The sequence below is a fragment of the Zeugodacus cucurbitae genome, chromosome 3, assembly GCF_028554725.1.
Source record: "Zeugodacus cucurbitae isolate PBARC_wt_2022May chromosome 3, idZeuCucr1.2, whole genome shotgun sequence".
In the NCBI taxonomy this organism is placed as follows: Eukaryota; Metazoa; Arthropoda; class Insecta; order Diptera; family Tephritidae; genus Zeugodacus; species Zeugodacus cucurbitae.
Window position 1 is genome coordinate 72860733 of NC_071668.1, and position 12111 is coordinate 72872843.

The 12111-nt window shown below is 32.9% G+C and overlaps 3 protein-coding genes and 1 long non-coding RNA gene across 5 annotated transcripts in view; 2 read left to right on the forward strand and 2 right to left on the reverse strand.

The window, feature by feature from the left end:
* The first annotated feature begins 309 nt into the window (after positions 1-309).
* LOC105215902 (uncharacterized) lies at positions 310-2209 on the forward strand. The gene is made up of 3 exons (XM_011190093.3): positions 310-738; positions 809-932; positions 999-2209. Exons 1-3 carry the CDS (start codon positions 434-436, stop codon positions 1401-1403), a joined length of 834 nt encoding a protein of 277 aa, XP_011188395.2. The 5' UTR covers positions 310-433; the 3' UTR covers positions 1404-2209.
* LOC105215901 (prolactin regulatory element-binding protein) lies at positions 1820-4275 on the reverse strand. The gene is made up of 5 exons (XM_011190092.3): positions 3684-4275; positions 3068-3621; positions 2594-3008; positions 2363-2525; positions 1820-2290 (listed from the first exon to the last, which is right to left on the reverse strand). Exons 1-5 carry the CDS (start codon positions 3822-3824, stop codon positions 2205-2207), a joined length of 1359 nt encoding a protein of 452 aa, XP_011188394.1. The 5' UTR covers positions 3825-4275; the 3' UTR covers positions 1820-2204.
* Positions 4276-5670: 1395 nt separating this feature from the next.
* Positions 5671-7079, reverse strand: LOC128920465 (uncharacterized). Its single transcript, XR_008470534.1, has 2 exons — positions 6709-7079; positions 5671-6432 (listed from the first exon to the last, which is right to left on the reverse strand). It is a non-coding gene; the product is annotated as an uncharacterized LOC128920465 (long non-coding RNA).
* A 3185-nt stretch (positions 7080-10264) lies between these two features.
* Positions 10265-12111, forward strand: part of LOC105215904 (stathmin) — a 204731-nt gene continuing 202884 nt past the window's right edge. The window contains exons 1-2 of one of the 2 annotated variants that reach the window (XM_054227737.1): positions 10265-10647; positions 11819-12106. In XM_054227737.1, coding sequence (XP_054083712.1) covers positions 12043-12106 — 64 coding nt within the window. In that variant the 5' untranslated portion in view covers positions 10265-10647; positions 11819-12042. The remainder of the gene's footprint in view (positions 10648-11818; positions 12107-12111) is intronic. The other variant, XM_054227738.1, reaches the window with a different exon arrangement.

The window sequence follows — 12111 nt, forward strand, 5'->3', positions numbered from 1 at the left end:
CAATAAAAAAATCCAATTGGGTTACGGAAATTGGTAACCCTGATATTTTGGTCACGTACTCAAATCCACAAGTACCGTGTTTTTGATTCATGTATCTACCGCAAATCTTTTATAATTTATTTTTTAATATCAGCATTTTTTAATATCATATTTTTGAAGTACTTTTCATTTAAATAACATAATTTGAGAAAATATATGGTTACTCTTCAATTGTTTTCCTTAAAATAAACATTTGACCACATAAAATTTTTTCGAAGTTCTCCGAATAAAAATAAAGAATCTAACTGAAATTTTTGGTCTGGCAATACCGTCATATCACAACTTTATTGACATTTGATTATTTACTGCTGTTGTGAACATATTTTGCAAATATAATTTATTTTTAACAATATATTTCAAGCAAATATAACAAAATACAAAGCGATACTACACGATGAGCAATTCCGACCCAGAGACGATAGACGAAAACCAGCCACCGACGGATTCCAAACAGCCGCAATCAACCACTGCCAGCGAGGACGCCGAAATAGTACCAAAACATCTACGATCACGATACTGGAATAGTTGGGAGGAGATGCGTTTGGTGGAATTATGGCGACTCCATAGCAATGAAGTGACGACCTTAAAACAGAATATACCAATATTCCGTACCATATCAGAGGGTATGCGCGAATATGGCTTTCATGTCAATGCACAGGAGGTGCGGCGTAAAATAAACAATTTCAAAAACAAATACATGTTAGTACAAATAATATGTTTTTTATAAAAACAATTCATAATAATTTCTATATTTGCTTGTATTTTGTAGTGCCGAACGTCGTCGCATGGAATTGGGCGAAAAAGAGAAGCAAAGCAACTGGAGACTATACCCACTAATTCACTGCCTATTAGCGCCACGACAAAAGAACCAACTGCTTACACATCAACAATTGGTATGTAAATAACAGTAGCTTGTTGTATTAAAATATAATTAAATTATATATATATTTCTTTTATAGATATTAGAGCAACTATTTGCTAAAATCCCCGTATATTTGTTGAACAAAGAGTTGCCTATTTCGGAAATGACAGTCTCTAATTCTTTACCAAAAACATCTATCTTTCCAACGAAATCCGCAGAAGCCTCCACTTTGCCGACACAAACACGTTGTCAGGCAAGATACCAGCCATATAGCAGAGCAGCAATTGGTGATTCCAGCGTTTTAATACGTAGCAATTTTACCAAGGAGAGATTAACGCAAATACGTGTCGACAACAGCATATTATCCGATCAGCGCGATGCAGCGTTGAAACAACTGAAATCTGAAGAGCGCTCATTTAAAGCGTTGGAGAGTTTCCTTATGAATTGGCAAAGTAAACACGAAATTGTATTACGACGTTTGCAATGCACGAATGGAAAGTGACAATAGTGTTCATAGTGATTCTAAGCACATTTTTCTGTCACATTAAAAGTGCGTGTTTCATTAGGTTTTTAATATATTTTACGCTACTTAATATAATTTATTTATAGCTTAGTTAGTAATTTTCTTGAGTCACCTTAGTTTTTAGACACATCAATACTAAATTATTTCAAAAAATTTTATGTTTTTTTGTTAAACTAAAAAACGTAAATTAATTATTTTATTTTTACTTTTTATTTCATCATCAGCATCTATGTAACTATAAATTTTTCGATTTCGTATCTGTCACATTTCTCATTGTATGTTGTAGAATATATCGGCACAGTTCTTGTTTCGTTTAGGCAATAAGTAAAATACAATCCATTTTAGTGAATATGTATGCACATAGCACATAGTTAGACACAGTGCTATGCTATTGACGAATGACAATGAAATGCTCCAGTGCTAGCCGTGTTAACTAAAAATTATTACACCGTCTACTTTTTGTTTTTGTTTGTTGATAAGGCTAACTAGTGAAAGCACTTGAACTTAATTACATATGAATACGTAGACACTTAAGTTTTGTTATGTGCAAATGGAATACGAATAACTGTACAGAAAATACAACTTAATTTGAACGCGTGTTTCAACAAAACAAAAATCTACACTTTTGTGTTTTATTTTCATCTGCTTATACTGGACTGTAAGCACTTATTATGTAGTAACGATTTGCCGACTTATTGTATTTTTGTTAACGAATTATTCACTTCCACGTAATTCTATATTTATTTCACTTAATTAAATGCCACACACACATTCGTTTATTTAAATGCCTATATATGAGCACAATGCAAAGGCGCCGAACAGCACGACAATAATTAGTAATATTGCTACCCAAGCAGGTATGGTGCCTAAAATGAATTAGATAAAAAACAAACTCATTACAAAAAAAAACAGAAATACGAAATTCAATAAGCACTTACGTCGCTGCTGCAAACTGTGTATGCATACTTTATTGTCCACGGATATTGAAAGTACCGCCGCCTCAGTATCGCTTGAGATTGGCGGTCCTTCTTCGTTTGTAATGGGTAAGAATTGTAAACCGGTCACGAACATCGAATGCGCATTGGGTATGTGCAGAACACGCTATAAATTTGTAATGAAATTGATTAAAAAAATCCAAATCAAACAAATTTAATTTAATCTTAATTTACCTGTAAACTAAAGGCAATATAAATGGAGACACTGCCCGAAAACATAGTGCCAACCGCCACGAAACGTCCATCGTCACGCACAGCCAATGACGCTAAGCTTTCGTCGACTTGCACTGCACTTCTTAGCTGCCCACTAATGCAATCCCATTGTTGCAGAAAACCACGCTGCTTACCCACCTTACCCAGTGGGTTTGTGATTGTGAAGAGGCGATATTTGTCGCGTTGCGCCTCAATAGTGCCATATCGACAACGTTTATATAGGTACTTTGAGCCCTCCGGTGTGGTCCATTTCAGTTGGTTATGTTGCTTCATGCTCGTCAAGTCCCAGACTAAACCCTGACCATCTTTCGAAATAGTCACAATGTACTTGGAGTCAGGACTAAAATCAATATCATCAATTTCCTTGGTGTGTGACCTGTAATTATGAAAAAGCACATATAAAACACCATAACGAGTAATAAGCATATTACTTACGCTAAATCGCCGCGCTGCACCATTTGCGGAAATGTCCACACACGCAAGTGACCATCTGTGCCGCCAGTTGCCATTAAACGTCCATTCGGACTGATGCGTACTACACGCTGTAGCGGTTCCGAAGTCAGAAAATCTGTTTGCACTGAATCACCTGCTTTAATATCAAAACGTATACGCTTCAAATTGGCATTCTGATCGCCCGTCTTCTTGGTTGCACCCGTAGCATGTCCATTCGGTAGATCCTGTACGCCAGATGCCTGTGCGTTTGCATTTGCTACTCGTCTACGTACGCCATTTTCATTACCATGTTCCGCTGTGCTATTACTTCTTGGACGCCTTTCATCAGCATCTGCTGTCACGTCCTCTTGCCCCTCATAAACTATGCGTGGATTCACGAAATATAATTGACAATGTGATTCTTGTCCGGCGCACAGGTATGAGCGTCGGCCATCGTTACGCACAGCAAAGTTCATGACAACATTGGCACCTGTCTCATGTCGCACTACCTCCTCCGCACAGAAGTGTGTGCCATTGTGATAGATTTCGTAGATTTCCTGGCATTACAATTAATTAACTTATTTATTTATTTAATTTAAAAAATATGTGTAATACTTACAAAACCATTTGCTACACCTGTCTTAGCTGAGCCACCACCTCCTGCCACAAGTACATGTCGACTGGTTAGCATTTCAACTGCATACAGTGGAAAATTAACTCGTGCCAGTAAACCATCGCTGGGTCGCCTTGTAGGTGCCATTTTTTTAGTGAATAGTTAACTGCCTTTATTGTTCTCACAAGTATATTGTCTGTATTTTACGTTTACAACAAGCGTTTTCCTGCACTTTGCTCCAGCTGTTGATGATGGCCACTCTTTCGTTGTTTCGAGCACTCTTTTGTATTTATTATTGTAGTTGTTGTTGCTGGTTTATCTCGATTAGCTTAAGCATAAATTTGTCGGTCTTCCTTGTTTGCGTATCTCCCATAAATTTCAAAACGAGATTCTTTACATTGAAATACTTAATTTAAGCAGCATAACAGTCACATAAAAGTTCGTTGAACACTTCAATTCACACTATTTATTGATTATATTACTATTTAATTAATAATTCACTACATTTATTTAGTTTTTCTCTCATCGACTAGTTCAGCTGTGAAAGTTCCACGTACTCGTATCTCTTCTCCGTAATTTGTAGTTGACAGCTGTGCAGTGCTGCCACTGCGTGCAATGCAAATACGGAAAATAAATAAAATATTTGAAAATGTTTACGTTTAGTACAATTAAATAAAACTTTATTTATTTAATTCGAATATGTAAAAATATATATTTAAATTTCAGGATCATAGTTTTATTTTGTATAAATAATAAGACTTAACCGGATATTCAAATATTCTGTTGTAGACGATAGAGAACACTGACAATTGCTGTCGATAAAGTAGTGCCATTTGTTAATGCAGTTCAAACGAGTCGATTAGCTTGCATTTATAGAAGTAATATTTTGCAAATTAAGAATATGTAATTCATAAATTTTGTTTTGTGTAAATAGTACAGGTTTATAACATTAGATATAAAATTTAATAGCTGTAGAAGTTAAAGTGAATGATATTCGCGCTGGAAGTCAGTCAATATCACTACAATACATGTAGCATCCGATTGCCGGCCAAGGACTTCCGCTACCAGCACTTCCAGCTTTCTTTGGAAAGGAGTTTTAACGGCAGGACTATTCGCATGAGTACAGGAATAAACTTCTTATCAATATAATTATCTAAATACATACATATCTGCTCCTTCAGCAGCACTGTGGAGTATCAAAGTTTTCATTTCCTCCAGCAGCGCAGCCTCACACATATCAAGCGAAAGTTATTATTGTGTTGCCATAACTATCTTATAGAATTGCTATCTCTTAACCACATCCACCGCAATAATAAAGCAGAGGAAATAAAACTAGAACTCCAGAAAACAACTTGTTGTGCTATATTGAGGTTATGGTTTAAACGCAGTAGCAGACAAATAAAATTAAGTACCCACAACATAAATTGAACAACATCTATGTAGTAGTTGTAGTTGTGACGTCTTCCTCAGATGTATAATGGATGCATATTATGGATGGAGGCGTAACGTTATACGCATATAAAACATGCGACATTTTTATGTTCAATTTTATGCGAAACATTCGTTCGGCAAACTTTAACGAACCACCATTATTGATGGAATGAGCGTGAATTGGTAAGTATGTGAATATGTGAATATGTATGCACACACATATGTTATGAGCTATCAGGCAACTGCTGGCACCACTTTGCCACACCGCCGACACTAATACAGGTAGTAAAACATGAAACAGCTTTTGTAAGCTTTACGTGCTTACTCCAGCGTCTATCAGCTTTTGTGGGAGGACATCAAATAAACTCACACCACACCACCCGCAGTGCTACAACTCCCTAGCGTTGCATATTCGCCGGTCGTGCGCCGGTTTTATATGCTCGTCCATTTCAGTGACGTACACAGTTTACACATTTTTATCTTGCAGACTACGTTTTGTGGAATTTAGCACAAGTAAGTGCGTAACGTAGTTGAATGGCGGATAAGGAAATGCATAAAAATATGAAAATACATGTTTTTTATTTCAAGAAATTTAAGCTAAATTAATTGAAATGTGTACGTCGACAAGTTAACGATTTTTAAATATTTCAACTAGATTATAAATTTCTTATATTAAGTCAGTTCAATTTTATATAACAATTGTTATTAAACACTAAATGTGCATATATTTATTACATTACTGCTTGCTTCCTCATTCTTCTCCGTTTAGAAAGCAACCGAAAACAAGTAATCATCACTCTTAAGTAAATAAGACAAAAAAGTATTAAACCATATAAGGGCACACAAGTCTGATTCATACAGCACTTCCACTTTTTATAGCGCAAAAAAGTCATAATCAAGCACAAACATCCAGCTTCAACTTCATTTGTGCAACTACATACGCGTACAACCAGCTTCATTGCAATCGCGTGTACGCTGCCCACACAGCTTTGAACTTTGAGCGTCATTTCAGTGACATTTCAGTAAAGCAAACAAGTTGGAGCTTGTGCCATATATGGTTGCGTGTCTCCAAAAGAACCCATTATTCTTAAATGCCTTGTACTTAAAAATGAGTACCTATGCAGACAAAGCAGAAGAATTGCGTGCAGTTGAGCAGCGGAAAGAATTGCAATGACTGGAAGTGTGTGGTGTGATGAAGTAAATGGTTTTTTTAAATTTAGAGGCCGGTATAGTATGCAAATGTGATCCACCAAACTTTCTCAGATCTTCTATATTTCTATGAAAATTTAGTTGATGTTGAAATCATTATGCTTCTCACGATTATCTATAATATTTAATAAAAAGAAACGCATTAATTATCAGTTTTCAACACAAAATCAATATAATTGCAAATTCTGGATTTTGTAAAGTAAATAGAAATTTCTAAATATTGTAAATAAACAAAGTCAGCTGTCAAAGTGAATATTAATGACAGGGTTGTAATGGAATTATTGGATTTTTTTTACGATATAGTAATGAAAATACATAATAATAATAATAAAATAAATAAATAAAAAAAAATAAATAATATAATAATAATAATAATAAAATATATACATACATATAACATTTTTTATTATATTCACAACAACAAACAGCAACAACTTCAACTCTTAATTGCCACCTTCACATTGAAAGCTTTTAAATAGAAATTATCTCTTTTGTAGCACAACCTCAACATGAAATTGGGTTACGTGTTAGCACCAGCAACTAACTGGCGACTAAACAATTAGAAAAGCAACAAAAATCTGTTTATAAACATGCGCAGCAGTTGGCAGACGAAATTTGGTTAGGTGAAGGCGGCGTGTAGAGCGATCTTGCCGCTAGATAATGAAGCAAATGTAAGACATAACAACTTTAAGTGGTTTACATACGTACAAGTATACATACTAACAGCAATAATAGTAACAACAACAACAATAAGTAGTACTAGTCTCCGGTCAAACTTGATACAATTGCATCTATTACTCCAAGAACTCCCTCTCATTGAGTATATAATAGATATGTACATATATATGTATATGCAGTCTATGTGTTATAAGTAACCGGATAATACCCAAAAGAAGACTTACTGCAATTTTTTAGTTGAAGCTTTAATATTTAAATAATTCTTTGTACTGAAGGAAAGTTTTCGTAGTCAGTATTCGAGTATCCTCGTCGTACTGACAACTAAAGTCGGCTACTAAAATAATGATCTCTCCTAAACCCGAATTTAACTACAAAATCCGGTTACTTTTACAGCAGTATTAACACTAAATATAATTTACAGCCACCGGCGTATCAACAACTATCACTAGCTAACTTTCCACTACACATTCTCTGCTCACCTCTAAGTTCACTGTACTACATTGTGTGGCGGAGAGTTCAGGTTCAAAATCGTGTGGGATGTCAAAGAACTTTTTCTTCATCTTATTTTAATAGAAATTACTTATGATTGTTGTTGTTGTTGTTAGTCTTGTTATCTGTCTTCTGTTTTGCTGCCTGTGGCTTGTTTTTATTTTTTAATAAATTTAATTGGTTTATTGTTACTACAAACGATTGTTGTGGGGGTTATCTGTCGCCCTCAAGTTGATCTCGCTTACAAGATTGTATTTAAGTGGAGCGATTTTGTGTATGTGTGTTTTTTTTTGAGAATCGGAAGTGTGTATGAGTTATTATTTGTTTTGATTGCATGTGAATATATGTATGTATGTGTATATATTTTAAATATATTTATTTGAAGTGTGTCGGAGATGATATTTTGTTCGTGAATTTGTTGGTTAGTGCACGATTTGAGAGCTGGAAAAAATTTTGTTGTCTTAAAAGTTTACTAAATATAAGTTAAGATTTAACTATTTTTAAATTTATATATTTTTATTTCTTATTTATAAACGCTATTCATATTTTTTGTTATGGAAATTTCCCTAACCTATAAAAGTGAAAATTTTTTTAACACTTTCTTAGTAAAATAAAATATTTTGGTGTAATATGTTTGTATGTATTTATAGTGAGCATATTAATGTAAAATTGGAAGAAATAACTACTTGTCACAACAACAAATCAAGCTTGATTTAAATGTTGCAAACCAGATGATTGGGCGATGTCTCAACTACAACTCAAATTTATGCGTAGTCAAATCATGCTTAACGGGTTTATATGCTAAAAAATAAAAAATGAAAAAGAAAAGATTTGAATGTCAACATGGACATGTTTCACACAAAAAAAATCGAAAATTTATATTTGAAAAATACCGTTAAATTTTATTTTAAATTATGTCTATACTCTTTTAAAATTTATTCAAATTTTCAATATAATAACTAAAATTATTTAAAATAATAAAAATAATAATTAAAAATACCTCAAAACCATATATTATTCATATTTTTAACATTTCGTACAAATTATTGCCATTCCTCACAAATGCAGTGCGGATTCAAAAGATGTGTCAGTCATCAATGCAGACTTACTAATAACGCACTTTATTAAAAAAACAACGAAAACTAAAAATTGCAATAAATTGCAGCTGTACTAAATTAACCGGTGTCTTTATGATTGCCTGATCGCTTTTCCATAACAGTCATTTCATTTGTTCCGCTTTGATTTTTATTATTTGTCGCGAGCTCTCGTGTACAAGTCATTGCACCGCACGATTTGTAATGAAAATTTTTTGACGTTGATATTTTTTTATTGCCACACTAACTATTAAATCCCGTTTGTTGTGATTATTGGCACTACTGTGAGCTATTAAAGTCTATTAAATTGTCAATTTCGGTCGGTGAAAATTATGAAGTGTTAAACTGAAATATAAATACACACAAAAGTAAATATGTTGATAGTAATACATATGTACCTACTTTTTTCATTGCTTTATATCAAACAATAATAACACCAACTACAAAATTTAAATTCTAACGTTTTTCAAATCAGCATGACTTCATCGCCACCTCTATTGCATGTAACACACAATCTGCTACATGCCTATAAATCATATTTATATATCTAGTATTATTAAAGCAAATAAAATAAAAGTAAAAAGTAGGTAGCCCGGCAATTACTGCGGTCACAAAGGCTAATCAGACAGCACATAATAGAAAAACTAACATGAATTCGGTACTAATTGAGGAATACGCTGATTTGATTTTGTTGATGTGCGTTAGACAGTGATTTTGTATTTTCATATTTATTTGTATTTTCATTTTTATTTTTATTTTTATTAATTTTTACTACTTTCAGTCAAATTTCGTTTCAACTTTTTGCGGCGTTTTTGCAATTTTCGCAATTTTTTGTATATTTAAAACAGGTTTATATGCCCACTTCCACAGACACATGCACACAACACAAACACACGCTTGTCATTTCATATAGAAAACAAAAACAATTTATAAACATTCAAAAGTCACACTCAACACTGCTGAGCAATGCGAGATGATTCAACAATAAAAATGCTTTTTATTTGCTTTCAGCTAGAAATTTAAATTTTATAGCTACTACCTTATCGACAATTATTTAAAATTAATTTCCGTTAGGCAGTTAAAATTTTAAAAGCGCTCTGCCGAAATATTGCTCTTTTTTATCAAACAGCAAAAGCAATCCTCTCATTTCTCAGCGCGCTCTGCTCTTTTTATTTTTATATATTTATGCTCTTTGCTTTTGCTTTTTTCAGCTGTTTGGTTTTGTAATTTTTGTTTATTTACTTAAAGTAGCCGACAGCGAGCGAAGTTGAAGATCAGCGAGTTGCCACTCACGTGTACTTAATTGATAATATTATGAATTTTTAAATGATTTATAGTTATTATTAGTAAAAGGTTTAGCATCACGGCAGATTAAATAGGTTAAATTAGCAAAATTATATCTTTGTGTATTAAAGTTATAAATAAGCAAATTTTACAACATAAATAGAAGCATTTAACATCAAAATCAACTCACTTGGCAGCACTAAACTCTTTCCGGTCTGTGTGCATCATTTTTTATACACACTTGTTTTTGTTGTTTTGCACCTTTGTTCGTCTCAAGTTCGCCGCTCAATTCAAACTCCTTTTGTTTTGCTTTTCACACTGTATTTGTGTTGTTGTATTGTAGTTGTGCTTTTGCAAATTTTGCCATCTTCTGCTCATATAAAATGTCTGCGCAGCGTACTCTTGAAAATTACTTTGTGTTTGAATTTGTGCTCGTTCATTAGTGCAACGCAATTTCTTATACGCCGGTTTTTATAAAGTTCAAAGCCTATTTTGTGTTGGCAAAGTTTTTAAAAATATTAATAAAATATCGTTTTACATAGCGTTGATCGCTTTAAATAAAAAATAACACTGCCACAGTGCACAGTTATTGTGGGTGTATTACTTGTAGTTACAAGAACAAAAAAGACTTTTTAAGAACAATTTTTAAAGTGCTGCAGGATTGATTGCAAAGCAAGTTTTAATTAACTGCGTAGATTTCAAGTGTTTTGAAAAAAAAGTACTGCTGAAAGGATTCTGATATCTGGAGAATATTCCAATTGGATTAAGCTAATTTTCTGCAATCGGTGAGTACGAGTGGGTTGCAGGCGGCCATTTTGCTGCATAGCTGTGCAAAAAGTGCAGTTCAACTAGCGTGCAAAAGAATTTATTAATATTACAATAATTGGTAGTGATTTTACTGTTTTATTATGTAATAAATAATGTATTTAGTTAAAATTTGACAAAAGATTCTCTTGTTGAATATATTCGGATCGTAAAGCTGTATATGCAAGTAATATCTGCAATGTTATTTTCCGTCGCTTAAGTCAATCATCAATAAGTAGCAAAGGACAATACAAAGTAAAGTATCTACTCTTTCGACTTCCCAATCAGGAAACAAGTTTTCCACTTAGCACCACTGCCTCCTTCAAGATACATAGTCATCTTTAAAATGTTTAGGAAAACTTTACTTTAATGAAGTAAATATTTTTCACTTCCTTATTATGCTTCATACTTTTTGTTCCTTTGTCTCCAGCTTATGTATATGTACCACTAAAAATTGAGTAATCTCGATTTCCAAGTTGAGAACAGCTGGTTTAATATAACAAGTAACTGCTTTTGTGCTTTGTTTATTACATATCTATATTTATATATTGTTGTTGTGTATAAAAGTGGAGTTGCTACCTATGCCTTTGTTTGCTACATGGTTTCATCTGCTTCTGTGTTCATGGGTATGACAAGCGATAGCATTGCGAAGAAAAAACGTTGTAGAACTCCGCTTACTGATCGCGCAGATCGCATATTAATTATTTGTATGATTAATAAAAAGGAGTAGCAAAATATATATTTTTATAAGGTGCTTCATTGTAGTATAAACTTATTTTTAATTGATTTTTATTATAAAATATTCTAATATCGCTTACCTAAAAAATGTTGGTCCTTTTTAGTTTTCTGATTGGAATTAATATAATAATAATTGAATAGTTTCTATTTAAGCGGGGTAGACATTTCCTCATCGCATTTTAATTTTTATTAACTTTAAATAATACAAGGCTTTAAAATTTGTTATAAATACTACCGTTTAAGTTATTATTGCTCACAGACCATCCAAGGCTTTAACATTTGTTATAAATAGTACCGTTTAAGTTATTATTGCTCACAGACCCCTATGTTTGGATACTAATTTATATTAATTCCATATATAATATTACATACATTTTAACTTTTACTTTAATTTATTTTTTTTTTCGATTTCAGCAAATTTTCGTCTTCAAAGTGAACATCACATCGCTTCGTACACTTTGAAATATCTAGTTGATTTACAAAATTATTCGTTGCATAAATTCAAAAATTCTATACTTCAAAAAAATAATTAAAATAAAAACTAATATTCTCTCTATAATAGGCGTATATTTTTAAATTAAAATCGATTTTTGCACGCGCATAAAGTTTTAAACAAACACAACTCAACGATATACAACATGGTGCATCCAGCTGAAAATACTACAAACGCTGCCGCTGAACTAACAGCTGCTGAAAAAGAAGGTAAG

Excerpts from the sequence above, each read along its gene's own strand:
- LOC105215902 (XM_011190093.3), top strand. The coding sequence starts at position 434 with ATGAGCAATTCCGACCCAGAGACGATAGACGAAAACCAGCCACCGACG. Across the intron at positions 739-808 it reads AATTTCAAAAACAAATACAT|TGCCGAACGTCGTCGCATGG; the intron begins GTTAGTACAAAT and ends TGTATTTTGTAG. Across the intron at positions 933-998 it reads TGCTTACACATCAACAATTG|ATATTAGAGCAACTATTTGC; the intron begins GTATGTAAATAA and ends TTTCTTTTATAG.
- LOC105215901 (XM_011190092.3), bottom strand. The coding sequence starts at position 3,824 with ATGGCACCTACAAGGCGACCCAGCGATGGTTTACTGGCACGAGTTAAT. Across the intron at positions 3,622-3,683 it reads CAGGTGTAGCAAATGGTTTT|GAAATCTACGAAATCTATCA; the intron begins GTAAGTATTACA and ends TTGTAATGCCAG. Across the intron at positions 2,291-2,362 it reads ACACAGTTTGCAGCAGCGAC|GCACCATACCTGCTTGGGTA; the intron begins GTAAGTGCTTAT and ends AATTCATTTTAG.